A 15327-nucleotide genomic window follows, 5' to 3' on the forward strand; every position below is an offset into this window, starting at 1 on the left:
TTTAAAATATTTTTATTCCTGTTTTCTTTTACTGATGAATTAAAAAAAAAAATTGCCCACTTTTGAGCACTATATATATATAACTTATGGGGAGGGTTCTACGGCTTATCAACATGGCGACTTCCAGTTCAGGGACACAACGTGCGCTCGAACTATTGAGAAATTTACCTCGTGTTGCATTAAACAACATCAGAGGCAACCCTGGCGCAAGGACAAAGGTAAATAAGACTATAAGACGACATTCATTATGTTCATGCTTCTCAGTTTTTGTTTATTTCCATCGAAACGGTCAACTATTACATCACGACGCGTAGTACCAGCGTGACCAGCCCAGGCATGCCATGCATCCCCATGCCAGGGCCTAGGCTACTAAGCTTCAAGAAAGTCAAAGTTAGGGCCTATCAACTTATAAATATAGCTCCACCATGGTATGACGGAGTAGTGACTTTGAGTTCTCGAAGTACCCAGGGCCCAGGCTGGAAAAAATGTTGCATCCCAACTGCACTTCAGCAGTTAGGCCTAGGCCTATGTACAAAGTCTATTGGGAGTGAAGAGAATTTTCCAAGTATTTCCCAACAACATCGGTAAATGTTTCTCAGTCCAGAATTCATGTCTTTCCAGCATTTCTGTAATGACTGACTTTTATTGAGATGATACATGTATATGATGAGAAAAGTGGAGTCAGGATGCAACCTTTTTTTAAAGAAATACTAGGCCTAGGTGGCAAGTGCTTCCCAAAAACTTCAAATGAGGCCTGAAACTTTTTAAACATGGTCAAGCAGATTGTGTATTAAGGGACCCAGTTCCTCTAATAGAAGGGAGAGCTACATTTTTACTTTTGGATTCACCTTAGTAGATGACTGTGACGTCATGCTCAATAACTGTAGGGGTCATGTTGTGAAAAGAGGGCAGGGCTTAGAGTTGTGATGGAAATTATGAGGGGAAACTCTGAGTGGTTTAATAACACATGACACGTGGTGAAGTCAAATTATGCGTCTGGTTTATCACGAAGAGCATCGCATTTTCTCACAATTTACAATTGAAAATGTTGAAAAAATAGGGTCAGTGCAATAAACAGAGCATTGCCTTTAGTTTCTGGTGGGAAAGGCCAGTTTTACAAGAGTAAAATGACAAAACGTGGGGGGTTCCCAAATATACAATCCCCTAAGCTGTTTGACATGGATCTGTTGTATATAATGTAGACAGAACAAGTCGTTTAGCATCACTGAGCCTGTGTAGTCATGATAGTGTTGAAGTGGGGCCATGCAGTGGCTTAGATGGACACAGGTCTGATCCTTCAAGATGGGCTGATCAACCCATCTCAGCTTTATAGTTGCACGCATTGGCCTATTTCATTTCCGACATATTTGGTTGTACTGTGTTAACCTTAACAGCACAAAGTACGAGGTCGTGGCCAGCATGGAGGTGATTCTAGTGGGCGTGGCAAATCAGGACAAGGGATGAGGGGAACGAAACCACGGATTGGATTTGAGGGCGGCCAAACACCCTTCTACTTGAGAATACCAAAATATCCGTACTACAAGGGTCATCGGTAAGTATTCCTTAAACAAGGCATTATTTCCCAACCCCAATCTTGTGCATTTGCTTTCCTCATTGCCAAGCATAATCCTGTCTAAACCCCCAACAATTCCAATAAAACCAACTGATTAGTTAATAAAATCTGATAGGTATCGTGGGATGGAGCTGCCCTACGCAAGTAGTATAGTGCATTGAGTAACTACACATTGCCAAGGCTTGTGTTGTTAATGGAATATGCAACACATTACAATGCAACTCCCCATTGTGTTTTGTTACATGTTATTGTATTCGGTAGAGTTCTTACTTCGACTGTGTGTTGCATTTTTAGTAAGATGCGCACAGAACACGTTAGAGTTTGTGAATAGAGGATTTCTCTATATCAGTGTGTGGTTGCACCAACTCTAGAATTTTAAAAGTAACCGTGAAGATTCCAGATTTTTGGTGAGATTTACGACAGTTCACACAAGACACTGTCACTTTCATCTCACACAGTGAGTGTCAGAGTACGTGTACTCCAGTACAGTTGAATGTGTAGAGTACTAACCAACTAATGCATGGAACTATCCACTAGAATGTCCTGCAACTCCTTAGCTCAATTAATTGCAGTGTTTGCACTGGCTCCGTTATTTTCTTGAAAAGACGCTTTATAATCTGTGATAAAAATTATGCCTGGGCAATCCGTAAATGCCATTTAAAAAAAAAGTTAACCACGTTACTCCCTCCAGCCTGAAACGAGAGTACCTGCCGGTGTCCTTGAACAAGATCCAGCACCTGATTGACCTGGGCAGACTCGACCCGGAGGAACCCATCGACGTAAACTCCCTGGTCAACGCAGGAGAGGTCAACATTGACATCTACAAGAAGCAGTACGGCGTCCATCTTACTGAAGAGGTGAGCTGAAAGACTCCTTGGCCTTTAACGCTCCTCAATCTATGAAAATCCCACCAGAGGATTCTGAAACGTGGAGCCCGGCCGCTGTTACTCTGAACCAACAACGGGCTGTCGCTAGGTGGAGATATTGCTTTCGGGATTGCGACAGATTTCGAGTGACTGTAGGGAAATTCGAAAGGGGTTGCAATTTTTAGAGCTGTTTATAGACCACGGGATGATTGTGCGGATTCCTTACTTATGTGACCCCCCCTCAAGAAGCTATTTAGATTTAGGCTTAAAATTCATATAAAATCCGTCCTATGTCACCATGAAACTCGCCAAGCCCAAAACATGCTCATTTTCAAAAGAAAAATTTCCTCTGTAAAATGTACGAGAAATAAAAGCGATGACTTTTTCGACATGACTTAATAATAAATCGATGATTTTCCCTACTATCCAATCACAATGCGTTTCTCATTCACACTGACCAACAAGGACCAATCGCACGGCTTGTTTCAGCAAGGTCTGGGCGATCGCATTGAGCAACATGGCGTCTACGTTGGACGCCTCCAACGTGGATTTTGCTGGAGATGAAGGCGAAGACAGTCCGGTGTATTTCCGTATGCACACAACTGATGCAAAATCCAAAAATCGTAAAATTTAGCGAAAAGAGCGTTGCACGCGACGGCACGCTTTATGATGTCCCGAATCTGCACTCGCAATGTCGTTCACGACGACGGTCGACCATGTGCCCAATGTGGACTCAGCTGTTGTCACTTCTTCGATTCATCCCGCATCGGCAGCGTAAAGCATGATCGAGAGTCAGACAGGTCCTGCTGAAGAAGCGGAAAATTCTGCTTCTCTTCCATGTTTGACGGGCTGTGGACGTTGCCGTGAAAGGTAATGTTTTGCTTTTTTGTCGTAGTGATTCCTGTGTAAATCATGCATGACCAGGATGGCTGATTATGATGAAGTGGAGATGGGGCGAAGTGGTTAGGGACGACGTAGAAATGGGGCGAAGTGACTGTTAAGCGTAGGCCTCCTTTCATATTCATGCCTTTAAAGTGAGGGAAAAAACTCGGTCACTTGTTGGTCACTTGGGCACCTTGGCAACTCGGCACCTACCAACTTGGCACTTAGCCAACTCGGCACCTGAATTTTGCCTCCGGTCTGCATTTTCCAACTCGGCACCAGACTCACTGGGCACTGACCGACTCGGTACCGAAGCTTGCAGCCTATTGGTCCTACATGTAATTCCGCACATGTGCTTAGTAAATGTTGTAATATATTTAATTTTGGTCATTTTGGATTTTTGCAACCCAATGACTACAAGTTGTGCACAACACAACCAACAAGAAATTCACAGAGAAACAAGATTTTCACTTGTAAAAGGGAAGATTGAAGGAAACCCATATTTGAAATAAAAATCTGATTTTGATTTTAAAAAAACTTGAAGGAAAAATAACCCTTGCCTTATCCTGGCCATTCCGTGAAAGCTTGTGATCGAAGTTGCCCTCGGATCCGACCCACAAGCCCAGCGGCTACTAAGCTCTGACGGAACTTTTACTATAGTTCCAGATAGCTTCATCCAGTTCCGGATCGGGTCGAAAACTTCGCGCATAAAAAATACTCATACAAGAAAATCATTTCAGCATTAGTGTCTGATTTATAGAAATTCAGTCAGTCTGACAAATGTTCAAAGTTTCCAAATGTCCAAATTTTTAAAAGAGAACTTGCGTAAATGATTAGGTAGAAGCACGCGCTTGCACTCACGACCAACCCCACCCAAAACAGCTTTGACAGCACCAAAGCACCATTACCGAGCACAAATCACACGCGTGCTAAGTACTGTAGCAGTTGGTGCGTAGTTCACACGCCCGATCCCGGCCCGAACTACATGAATGAGGACGAGTGCGTTTAATTCTCGGTGAATTTTTAATAATGGACTCTTACAATTGGTTTGATTTGAAAGTCATTTGATCCAAGAATCTTGATGCCTGTAGATTATGACAAAACATATTTCCAATCGCAATGCTATAATGTTGTCATTGAGCCTCTAAGAGTACTGCCTGGAAAATTTTTCAGCGATTCACGGCTCCCGTGATTGTTTGCAAGCCCTCCGAAAAAAGTCCAGTGCAAGTTACTCAAGCTAGAAACCTTACCCAAATATCTCGTACACGGTGCCGAGTTGGCAGGTGCCGACTTGGCAAGGTGCCAAAGTGACCGGTCTTCAAAACCCCTAGTCAGGAAGAACAAACTCGTTGAAAATGACCATTTTAGTTGTAATCAGCATTATCTAAATGTTTGGTACAACCTGCACGACCTTGTTATTTCCAGAGTTGTTTCTGCAAAAATGGAGAACAAATCACACAGAAGGGAGAAGGCAACCTCACGACACGAACACTCTTTAACTCACCACACAATACAGTCATGATAATACCTCCTTCCTCCATGGTGCCTCGAACATCACAGAGAACTCTAACCTGTCAACAATGTGGTTATCCTTTTTTTCAATCTTTTTTCCAAGATTCAAATGTATTCCCACTCTGCATAGCTCATCAACTAAATAAATTAGCCCTGTGTACAACAAAACATCCCTTACTAAACTCTGTCCTTTCTCCCCACGGGAAGGAATCAACCGCTACATATGTTTTATGATGTGTCAGTTTGTAAATCGTACTGTCTAAAGTCCTTCCAAAAAATTGTTATTTTGTGGCCCGGTATGCCAGTAGTGGCATTGCGAAGAATGTGGTTGCCAAAAATTGTTTGTTATGGAGAATTATCACCGCTTTGCATACTACTATGTACTCCTACTTCAGGGTTCAAAAGTAAAGTTTTTCAGTACCAAATAAATTTGAGAAAATGTACCAAAAGGCGATTTCAGTAAAGTGAGAGTGGGGTAGTGGATAAACAGTTCAAGTTAGGGCCTGTTGTTGATTACAGATAAATAATGTCATATGTTTTGCTTTTTTTTAGCCACCACGGAAGACGCCGGAGCATCATCTGCTTGAGACGAGGAGGAAACCACAGAACAAAATGGGGAGCCTTCATCCAGGTTGCGTCTGCACTCCTCAATATTTGGTGTCCGGCTTGTCCAGCCTCCTGGAAGAAGGCATGTCCTACCTGTCCATGTAATATGTAGGGGTACTAAAGTACACTAAAGAAAGACATACACACAAACGTAAGGTAGAACGGCTCGTTAATTAATTGTGAAACGTTGCAAGGTGGTGAATTTCTGGAAGCGGCAGAAATAAGGCAGGATGAACGACTCTTACTAGGCATGCAGGATAAGGACCTAGTTACAGCACTAGAGGCCCTTGAGATGTCGATTCAAATGTGTCTCACGTTGCAGGACAACTTCGTGATCTGTTTTCTGCTGCCATGATCATCAAGATGGCTCTGGATGATGTCCCGTTAACTTCAACTTGGCCTCCACTCTCTTCCAACCTGTCACTTGAAAAAGCAAGAGAGCCAACCCCAGTTCACTTATTCAATTTTTTAACTTGGAGTTCAGGTGTCAGCTGTGAGCCCACAGAAACATCACGTGTCGATGTGCCTGCGGACCAGGAGCGGCGAGTGCTGTCCACTGCACAGGACACCCAGTATTTGAAGGCAAAAGAAAGAGCAGTATTGTCAATGCACACATCTCTTGCAACGGCTGTGAGACATTTCACCGGGTCAGCAAGGCTAGTTGGTCTGATGAATGGTCTAGGCCATCGTGTTTCCAATTCAATGGTCCTTGAACACGACACTGCTCTTGCCAGGCGTCAACTAGCTTTGGGGAAATTCTCTCCTTCCTGCTGGGACGATGCCAGTCTTCTCCACTCTTGTCTGGGACAACAGTGATGTTGATGAAGAGACCCTCTCTGGGAAAGGAACGACAACTCACAACACCATTGGTATTATAATCCAACGCTCAACCAGCTGTCAACAAGCCCCACAAGCAGTGGCACTACCAAAGTCTCGGGAAGGGTCATTTCAACCCCCTCCCACAGATATCAAACCATATTTGGGGAGCAAGAAGGAGGTGCATTACGTTGACGTTCACGATCAGTATCGGAAGTTTGACTTGGCCTATGCTTTGATGAAATTGGCTGGTGTTTCTGATCAAATTTTTTCCAAGTTGGTCTGGCTTCAACACCTTGATGCAGAGAGTTGTCCTTCCGTTATCAACTGTAGGCGACCTTCCAATTTTTGGTGCCAACCCTATAGAATATGATACAGTAAATACTATCATGGGAAGGAGTGTGGAGGTGACAAGATGCCTAGGCCAAGAGAAAGTGGTTGTGGTGTTTGACCTGGGGCCAATTTCGTGAAATGTAAGACGTGTCTTAAGAAGGGTAACTTGTGTTATCTTACAACTCGTCTTAGGATCAATTTCACTAAACTTGAGGACACGTCCAACAAGTCCTAACTTCTTCAGGAACTCTTCCTAACTTAAGATTGGTCTGAAGGTCATCTTATCTCGTTAATGCATGCGGTGTTAGAGGAAGTGAAAGAGGAGTATTGTGCTAGAGCCGTAAATGTAACAGTTTTGTGAGGTGAAAACTAGCTGCAGAAACATACTTGAAAAGTATTATCATTTACAATTAGGCAGCTTTAATTAAAGCAAAATGCTAAAATAATAACAGTACAGGAAAACCTATTCATCATTTTAAAATGGAATTATCAAAATGATTGGAAGCATACATGAGTCGACTGTTCTGCAGCTTTGATCGATTACTGCAAAGAGGGGCTTCAGGGGGACAAAGATGTGTTCTCCACCATAAAAAAGCAAAAAACATAACCTTCAAGGCAACCAACAAGACAACAAGAACCAGATGGGTAAAGAGGTGATATTAAAGGCGGACCGAAACCTCTTCCAGCGACTTCTGAACATTGCCAGGGTTTGCAAGTGAGACATTCCAAATACATTGTATGCTAACATTCAACTGGGGTCCATTTCTACTGTCTTTGGCAAATTTCAACGGTGGTCGCAACAAAAGAACAGAAGTCATGCCTGCTGCATTTCATGGAGACAAAACGTGACTCCATCTCCACTAGAGGATAGCATCCCGAATGGCAGTGTGTGGATTGTGGATGGGAGGGCAATGCTACAGCAACTGCCCCCCACAAGTGTTCCAGTAAACGTTGGGTGCACTTGCTGATTACTTGTTGCAAAAGCTGGTCAATGTGGCCAAGAGTGTACAAAGGGAGTGTATGATTTGAACAAGTAGACTCGGGTATGTCCGTCCCATTCTGAGTGAACAGCTTTCTTGAAAACGTTTATTTGCCATAACAATCTCGCACTTGTTTTCCGACCCTTTAATTTACCGTAAGAGATGAGACCATTTTGTGATGTTGTAAAGGTGCATAAATCCAGTGAGAATTTTGTGCATTGAAGTAGAGTAAAAGTACAGATAAATGATAGAAATGTATACAATCGGCGCATGCTGACTGTCCTCCCAGGATACCAAGTTGGGCCAGATTGTATACCTGTATTGTACAATAGAGGGGTTACATTTTATGTCGTCTCTCAACCACCTGTTCATGTTTATTTTATTGGAATGAGTCCTGACATTGCCAATAAACACAATATCAATTGTGGATTTGAATTTAATCTGGGCCATCATTTTGAGGTTTTTTTGGATTTTGATTATTGGAATTCTGAAAATTAATATGTTCAGTTAGCTCGAGATCTTTCGCCGGGAAGTGGCAAGGAACACTGGGAATTTGGGCAAATGACAAACTCATCAGCTACGTGTACGTGAAATAGGGAACATATGAACTTCTTGTTCAAGGGTGACGTCTATCCCGTTAAAGAATAAGCAGGGAAAGTGCAGGGCAACAAGTCATCCAGCTGTGAGAGCAGTCATTTCTGTACGGATGTGCAATAGTGTTCCTTTGCCATTAGTTTGAGCGCATTTCAATTTCCCATAGGTTTTGCGCACACCTCTCTCTAAATGACCAACCGAGGGCCCCATTTTCAATCGTTAAATTCTAATTACTTTTTACTCATTGTGCAAGTTTTAGCACTGGCGAAATTGAGGGTCTTGTTTATCTAATTAGGACTGTAATTCTGGAAATCACCAGGTAGCTTCTTTGGGGGATGGGGGAGGTCACAAAACTAAAAAACCAAATGCACGTGTCAGGTTCATCCCATGGGTTACAGAGAGGGTGGAGACATGAGTGTCTCCATTGTTGGACACAAGATGGATCAGTGAACTTTGACAGTGAGCACACAATAGCTGCATGCTGTAACTGTACACATGATGAGCGGCCATTTTGTGTCCAAAGGCCGACGTCGGCGCTACTCTCTCTACATACATTATCTTTTCTGTAGGGAGCTGATACTTTCCAGGCCCAGTTGAACATCGAGGTCCAGTGGGCAACTGAGCTGACGATCGCAGCCGTCGAACGCAACGGGGGCGTCATCAGCCTTGGATTCTACGACCTCCAAAGCCTGGATGCCCTGGCGCACTCGTTACACTTCTTCAACCAAGGCAAGCCCATTCCCAAACGGGCGCTGCCGCCGAAGGACATTGTGCCTTTCTACACCAGCGCTGAGAACCGCGGGTACTTGGCGGACCCGGACAACATCCGTCGGGAGCGGGCCGCGCTGGCCGAAAAGTTTGGCTACGCGCTGCCGGACTTGTCCTCTGACCCCAGGCGGGGAATGCTGGGAATGAGAAAGGATCCCCGGCAGATATTCTTTGGCCTGCAGCCGGGATGGATTGTCAATTTGACCGATAGGACTGTGCTGAAACCCATCGACGAGAAACTTGTTGAATATTACCAGTCGTAGAAACTAACACTTGTTAACACAACACTGTTGATATCTGCCATCACATGTAAAAACCAAAAACAATATCAGTATCTCTCCAAAATCAGAGAAATGTTAACAAATTTTGTCCAATAACTGGAGACAATTTCATCACAGAACGAAACAGCCTGTGAACTTGTTAGAATCACAGTATAGTACACGCAGGCATTGATATACCGCTGACTTTTTCAAAAATCTCTCTCAAACTATCTGTGGGTTCCCAAGTGGCAAACATTACGGAGGAGTGCTTTGGTATCAACAATAATTAAAGAACTTTCCACACGTTTATGAAAAGCAACAATGTCAATTTACTGCTTTATTGAATAAATTGTATCGTTTCTCAATGAGAAGCACTTGTGTAATGTTATTTCTTGTCCTAATCGAGCACACGTGTAGAACTCGGCATCATGCTAGAAACTTAAACCTTCATGATAATGATGCATATTAAACTTGTGACGGAATAAATGTGAAATTGTGCATTTAATATTACAAACTAATTGCATAGTCCCCATTTATTGATGTTATCCACTGTTTTTGTCATATCGTTCATTATTTTTTAAAGAGCCCTTAGATTTTTTAATGAGTGCAAATTGGTGGACTGTGGAAGCCTGTGGTAGGAGCACCCATACCTGATTTACGTACAAAGTGTGGACATTCCTTTGTTCTCCTGTGGTTAAGGAAACTTGAGGAAAATGCTCCTTTTTCTCCGACTAGGATAATTCCTTCAAGCTGGATTTTTGACGATGATTTCCTGGACTGTTCCTCTTTATTTTGCCCCGATAACCTGGGCCCCAAAATGCCTCTGAAACTGTTTTTCAGAGAGGGGAGACCATTGTGTGGACGTGTGCGAGTCCACACATTGCCATCGCATCCTACATTATGTGGACTTCTTTTGTGCAGAGGTCCACACTATGTATGCCACGCCTGCACACCAGCACGATTGCACTCCTTAAAAATCATGAACCGATGAATACCTAACCTTGCCTACTTCAGCATCTCTGCCTTGATAACAAAAAGCCAAGTGAAGTGGCACCCTATTCATCAGTGTCCAATTCTGTCTTTATGCCAAGCATGCTGCACAAGTCAGGCACATTTTCTGACATCTCTCGAAAACCCCTATTCCGAGAGGAGTTATTTGTGATGGGTTCTGTTTTGGAACTCATGTTCAATTTTCAGGATTAAAGCTTTCACAAGAACATGTCGCTTCATGACGTGAACAAAAATATTTCACAAATTCAGCCAATTTTTTTTCACTGCATCTGCACAAAAATAACCTTTTTAAGGTTGTCAATAAGTACACCCCTACATGTTTACATTTTCAGCCGTACAGCTATTTGGATTTATGCCACAGACGCTTTTGATTTAGAGACAAAATTTACAATACCATTATTAAATCATGAGTGGTTTTCCTGATAGCACAACTTTCTGCTCAATAAGCCTTTTGAGGGTTAACTTTTGAAAGAAATCTGGTACACTGAGTTCTTTAAATTCACATGAATGTAACGATTTGAATTCAAAGACACTGTTGCTAGACCTCGTGATTCAGGGTAAGCTTTTGCTTAGATACATAAGAGACGCCTTGCACCAGTACATTGTTCTCAGTGGATAAGAAGGGCACAAAGGAACCAGTCCATTCCAAAGATGGTGGTCGCTATGCAAAAGCTTGCCCCAAATCTCGAGGTATAGCAACAGTGTCTTTAGTCTGGGGAGTTCAAATCGTTATGTTCTGTGCAGTCAGATAACTCGTGTACCAGATTTTTATTCAAATTCAACACGTAAACCTTATTGTACTGTGCAGTGTCCACAATTCAAGCAATCCATCCTGAGAAATTCTGGAATATACATTACAAACAATTTATATGTTAAGAATCTCCACTTTTTAATTCTCGATCCATTCCTTTTCATTACCCTACCTATGACACAGTGGAAGAGTCCATTAGTGTTAACCACTTGACACTCCACAAAAATCATCATACAAGAGATTCTAGTTTTGCCCAGCGGGTATCTCATAGCCCCACACTTTAAAATGGAACAACTTTTTACAGCTGTGGTCAGTGGTAGAAGTCATGGTTGTAGAATCATTTTTGATTTTGCGGTGGCAATGTGACACAAGATACAACAATCAAAACGAAGCTGTAGGCTTGTGCGATGTCGCGGAGGATCATCCCAAAGCTCTCTGAGATGGTCCAGGCTGAACGGTGAGACTTCCCACGCTGGAGGTTAACTGATCTGCTGTTGGACGTTATCGTGGAGTGACGTCTTGTGATCTTTGGGGTTCGCGTACGCCTCGTATTGGACCACCATAATCTCTTGTCGGTGAGCCTGTCAAGTACAGAAAAAAGCTGTTACACTCGACTATCACTGGGTACATTTTTTTTTTCTCCAAAGGAGTTCCTGAAGTTGGGGTGTTCCAAACACCAACTCATTTCTAAATGTTGATGAACTGACAAAGACATCAACCTGCCGGGTTCCCCACCCTCAACTTTTCAAGCGCAAACTTAATTTCACAGCGGAAGTCCTCACAAGTTCTAACATTTGCTGACCTACACTGTCCACCCCCCCTTAATATTTGAGAGGCAACAAACAGCCGTGCACGTGCAATCAAAAACCCTTTATAACAAGGTCGTTGGGACTTCAACAATTACCTTGGTATAACAGGGACCTGGTGTTGTAAGTATTGGAAAACAAAGTATACAAAGACTTGGGGGCCGTAACCAAGGGACCTAAACCTTATCGGTATTGGAATATCACCTGGTATAAAAAGGTGCATTCCCTACAAGTGAATTCTGTAAACACCATCACCGAAAACTGTGAGTCCTAGAACGAGTTCTCTCTCAGGAAGTCATTTTAAGCTCACCTCAGTGAATTCACCTCGCAGACCGATGTAATACACGATCGTTTTCTCGGCCCCGAAATTCTTGGAGAAGTGGATGGAGAGATGGTTGACGTTCGAAAACCGTGCGATCCTAACGAGGGAAAATAAAGACAGGAGTAAATGTGGCAGTTAAAACGTGGTCTCCTCTCCACAATCCTGCGACATCTGCCCAAACCTCCCGACGGATTTTAAAGGAATTGACAGGACTGTGGTTAATAATGAGGACTCTCTGAGACTGGACAGTACTACTGAAGTTCACCCCTGTGCGAGGAAATTTTAGTGCACAAGTGCTTTGGGCTCGGGACACACCTCTCTTACTTTGTATTGTACTCTAGAATTCCTGATGTGTCGTGCTGCATCTCAAAGACTTGGTCCGGGTCACTCCTCGTGTCGTCAAACGTCATGTTGGTTTGGTTCTTGTATCTGCAAGTACAAGTAGTCGCACTGACTTTTGTTAAAGTCCAAAGTTACGGCATTCTTAGAAATGTTCATGAAAAATCAGTGGAAGCATAAATCTCCCTCTCTCCCAGATCCCAGACTTACAATCTCATTTCTGCTGGATGGCTGTCGTCATTTCCTCCAATCACAATTATGCCTTTGAGTTTCACGTTGCCGGTGAACCTAACAAACAGGCAAAGGATCAGAAATACGATAACCACAAGTCACCGTTGATGTTACTATCTCCACGTACATTTCTGACGAGAGCATTTGGATATCTTCCAATGCCATGCCAACCCCTACAATCCCTCACACTTACTTCTAGCGACCCTGATCTATCAAAACCATTCCAGATCAATTATAATCCATTCTCTGCACTTACTGAGATTTTGGATAGATTCAGGACTGAACGGTTGAGCCAATATTAAACCTCACTCGTGGACTTTGGGCTCGTTCCAAATGTAGAGCTATCTGTGGTTTAGGCTCACAGCACAGTGTTTGAATCATTCATTATTTTCTGCTGTTTTGGACTTTTTTTCATTCACAGCTGGATTTTAATGGTTCTGTGAGAGTGGTTTCATTTCAACAGTAATATGCTCCTCTTCCTGCTTCCTCTGTTCCCCTTCCTCGTTTCTATATATCATCTTCATATACTTTACTTCTACTTTTTCTCTTTCTCTATATCATTTTTCTAATAGTAATAAACTTTATGAACTACCTTAATGTATTATTGTACGTGGACAAGTCTTTCTTTTTGGTTGACTTTGTTAATGTATTTATTATCTGTGTATAACTTGTAAACTTTATACACTGCAAAGTATTTTATTTGCCTGTGGAAGTGGAATTTCTGTGTTACAATACTAGTCAATGATCTTGAACCTTGAATTCGGGATGGGGGGCACACTCACGGGATATTGAAGAGCAGTTCCTCCTCATCGTCACTCTCCACATACTGAAAGAGAAACAGTTCACAGGGGTATTAGAAATCCCAATTGTTGACAGTCACAAATGCTAGCAAGCTACGAAAAGGTGCCTTTCATTTCAGAGGAATTTCACTGAAGTTTAGGAGAGGAGTCCCATCCCATGCAGAGTTCCGCATCTGGCCACCACAGTTTTTGAGTCACCATAAACATCAAGAAAGTTTAAAAGTATTACTAATTAGTTTGTTATACAAAACTAACAATTTCAGCTTCAACAAATACCAAAGCTAAATGGACTTGTCTTCACTGCAATGAAAAAAGAGGAATTTGTTACGGATTAGGGAACTCGGGGCCTATCAATCATAATTCAGGTTATCATGTGTGTGTTTGACGCTGATCGCGAGTATTTTGTGGCCGATCATAGACGTCTTGCCGTAAAGCTTAACCACATGGCTACTTGGATTAGTGTAGGCATCCAGCGGCACAACACCTGCACGTAACCGAGGCGTTCGTGCACGGTACCTTGTCTATATCGAGTCGCTGATCCCACGCCTTGAAAACAAGCTTCCCCGATCCGTCCGTCACCTCGTTCAGGCACTCCACTCTGTCTGTGTCGATCTTGGCGTACAGAGAGAATTCTGTCCCACGATCTGGCGGGTCGTGATCATGTCCCCCTGAGCACCCTCCGTGACTGTGCCCGTGCCCTGACATTTCTACGACAAATTGTGTTACAATTTACAAACAAGTTCAACTGGAACTTGGCCCCTTGTGTTTACAACCTATGACATTGGAGACTGGTGCAAGGTGCAGCAATACGTTATAACACATCCCTTCCAATGGGAACCAGACGTTTCAATAAATTATGAAAAGTGGAACGACTGAGGGCGCTATATTATTCAAGACTCGGCGCTAGCTAGAGGGCGCTACGGGCGATCGAAAAGCCAGACACTCGCGGCATATCGAAAACCGACTCGACTTCGGACAGACGTACTGCAGACAACACGTGGGTGCGGTGGCACACGTGCACGTTGAGGTACGGTACGGTAGTATACTGAGCGCATGTGGTGGTACTATACTGTGGGCCTACCCCTAGAACTGTGGGGCTCGGAGCGGACGCCGGACCCCACAGTTCTGGGGGTAGAGTGCATGGTGGTCGCTTTAATCCTTTTTTTTTCGCGACTTTGTAGGCAACACGTATTCTACAATTAGTACTTCAGTTATTCCACAATTACACTTTACAGGAATAAAATTCGGGAAGAATTCCATATACGAAGTCCACTGTAATATCGCGTAATTACTACAAAAGTATCCTTACTTTGATCGCTGAATGAAGACGATTCCAATAGGCATTGAAGAGCTGAACATCATAGGACAGAAATGTGGAGTTTTGGGCACACTTTTGGAGCTACACATGGACCAGGTTTACATCGACAGGCGGCCATCTTTGCTTCTGAAGAACATGGCGAATGCGCACGACGTGTGCGCATGAACCGAATCATATCCGGAAGGGGTTGGGCTGCCACAAGCATTGAGGTAATTTTATGCATGAATCCGCAACACGAGGAGTGCAGAGGGCCGTCATCTGTCTGGATGGATCTACACAGTTCACGAGGTGCCGCGCAATGTGCCCTACTGTACATGTACATGTACAATTTTTACTTGGGGGAAAATAGTGCGTGTTTTGCGACAATTTTTAAGTTGGAGGATTTGGTTAGAAGGAAAAATGGGCCCAATTTCTTTTACAGACAGTTTGTAAGTTGGACAATTTGTTTAGAAGGAAAAAAGGGCCAAATTTCAGTCTTTTAGAGAGTGCTTGTCAGTTGGAGGAGTTTTTTTTCTATATTTATAGAGAGGGAAGGGGAAAAGGGAGCTGAAACCTGTCT

General features: G+C 43.1%; 2 protein-coding genes across 2 annotated transcripts; one reads left to right on the top strand and one right to left on the bottom strand.

Annotated features, from left to right (window-relative positions):
- The first annotated feature begins 71 nt into the window (after positions 1-71).
- On the top strand, positions 72-9561 carry mrpl15 (mitochondrial ribosomal protein L15). The gene is made up of 4 exons (XM_087148545.1): positions 72-218; positions 1395-1552; positions 2265-2430; positions 8732-9561. Exons 1-4 carry the CDS (start codon positions 87-89, stop codon positions 9191-9193), a joined length of 918 nt encoding a protein of 305 aa, XP_087004671.1. The 5' UTR covers positions 72-86; the 3' UTR covers positions 9194-9561.
- On the bottom strand, positions 9496-14155 carry pithd1 (PITH domain containing 1). The gene is made up of 6 exons (XM_022237907.2): positions 13967-14155; positions 13433-13476; positions 12630-12707; positions 12405-12509; positions 12069-12177; positions 9496-11533 (listed from the first exon to the last, which is right to left on the bottom strand). Exons 1-6 carry the CDS (start codon positions 14153-14155, stop codon positions 11432-11434), a joined length of 627 nt encoding a protein of 208 aa, XP_022093599.1. The 3' UTR covers positions 9496-11431.
- Between the last annotated feature and the right edge of the window lie 1172 nt (positions 14156-15327).

This window comes from Acanthaster planci, linkage group LG18, assembly GCF_054643075.1.
Source record: "Acanthaster planci isolate LZ-2023a linkage group LG18, COTS_SCS, whole genome shotgun sequence".
In the NCBI taxonomy this organism is placed as follows: Eukaryota; Metazoa; Echinodermata; class Asteroidea; order Valvatida; family Acanthasteridae; genus Acanthaster; species Acanthaster planci.

Excerpts from the sequence above, each read along its gene's own strand:
- mrpl15 (XM_087148545.1), top strand. The coding sequence starts at position 87 with ATGGGGAGGGTTCTACGGCTTATCAACATGGCGACTTCCAGTTCAGGG. Across the intron at positions 1,553-2,264 it reads CCGTACTACAAGGGTCATCG|CCTGAAACGAGAGTACCTGC; the intron begins GTAAGTATTCCT and ends TACTCCCTCCAG. Across the intron at positions 2,431-8,731 it reads GCGTCCATCTTACTGAAGAG|GGAGCTGATACTTTCCAGGC; the intron begins GTGAGCTGAAAG and ends TCTTTTCTGTAG.
- pithd1 (XM_022237907.2), bottom strand. The coding sequence starts at position 14,155 with ATGTCAGGGCACGGGCACAGTCACGGAGGGTGCTCAGGGGGACATGAT. Across the intron at positions 13,477-13,966 it reads AGCGACTCGATATAGACAAG|TATGTGGAGAGTGACGATGA; the intron begins GTACCGTGCACG and ends TTTCTCTTTCAG. Across the intron at positions 12,708-13,432 it reads GAACTGCTCTTCAATATCCC|GTTCACCGGCAACGTGAAAC; the intron begins GTGAGTGTGCCC and ends CCTGTTTGTTAG.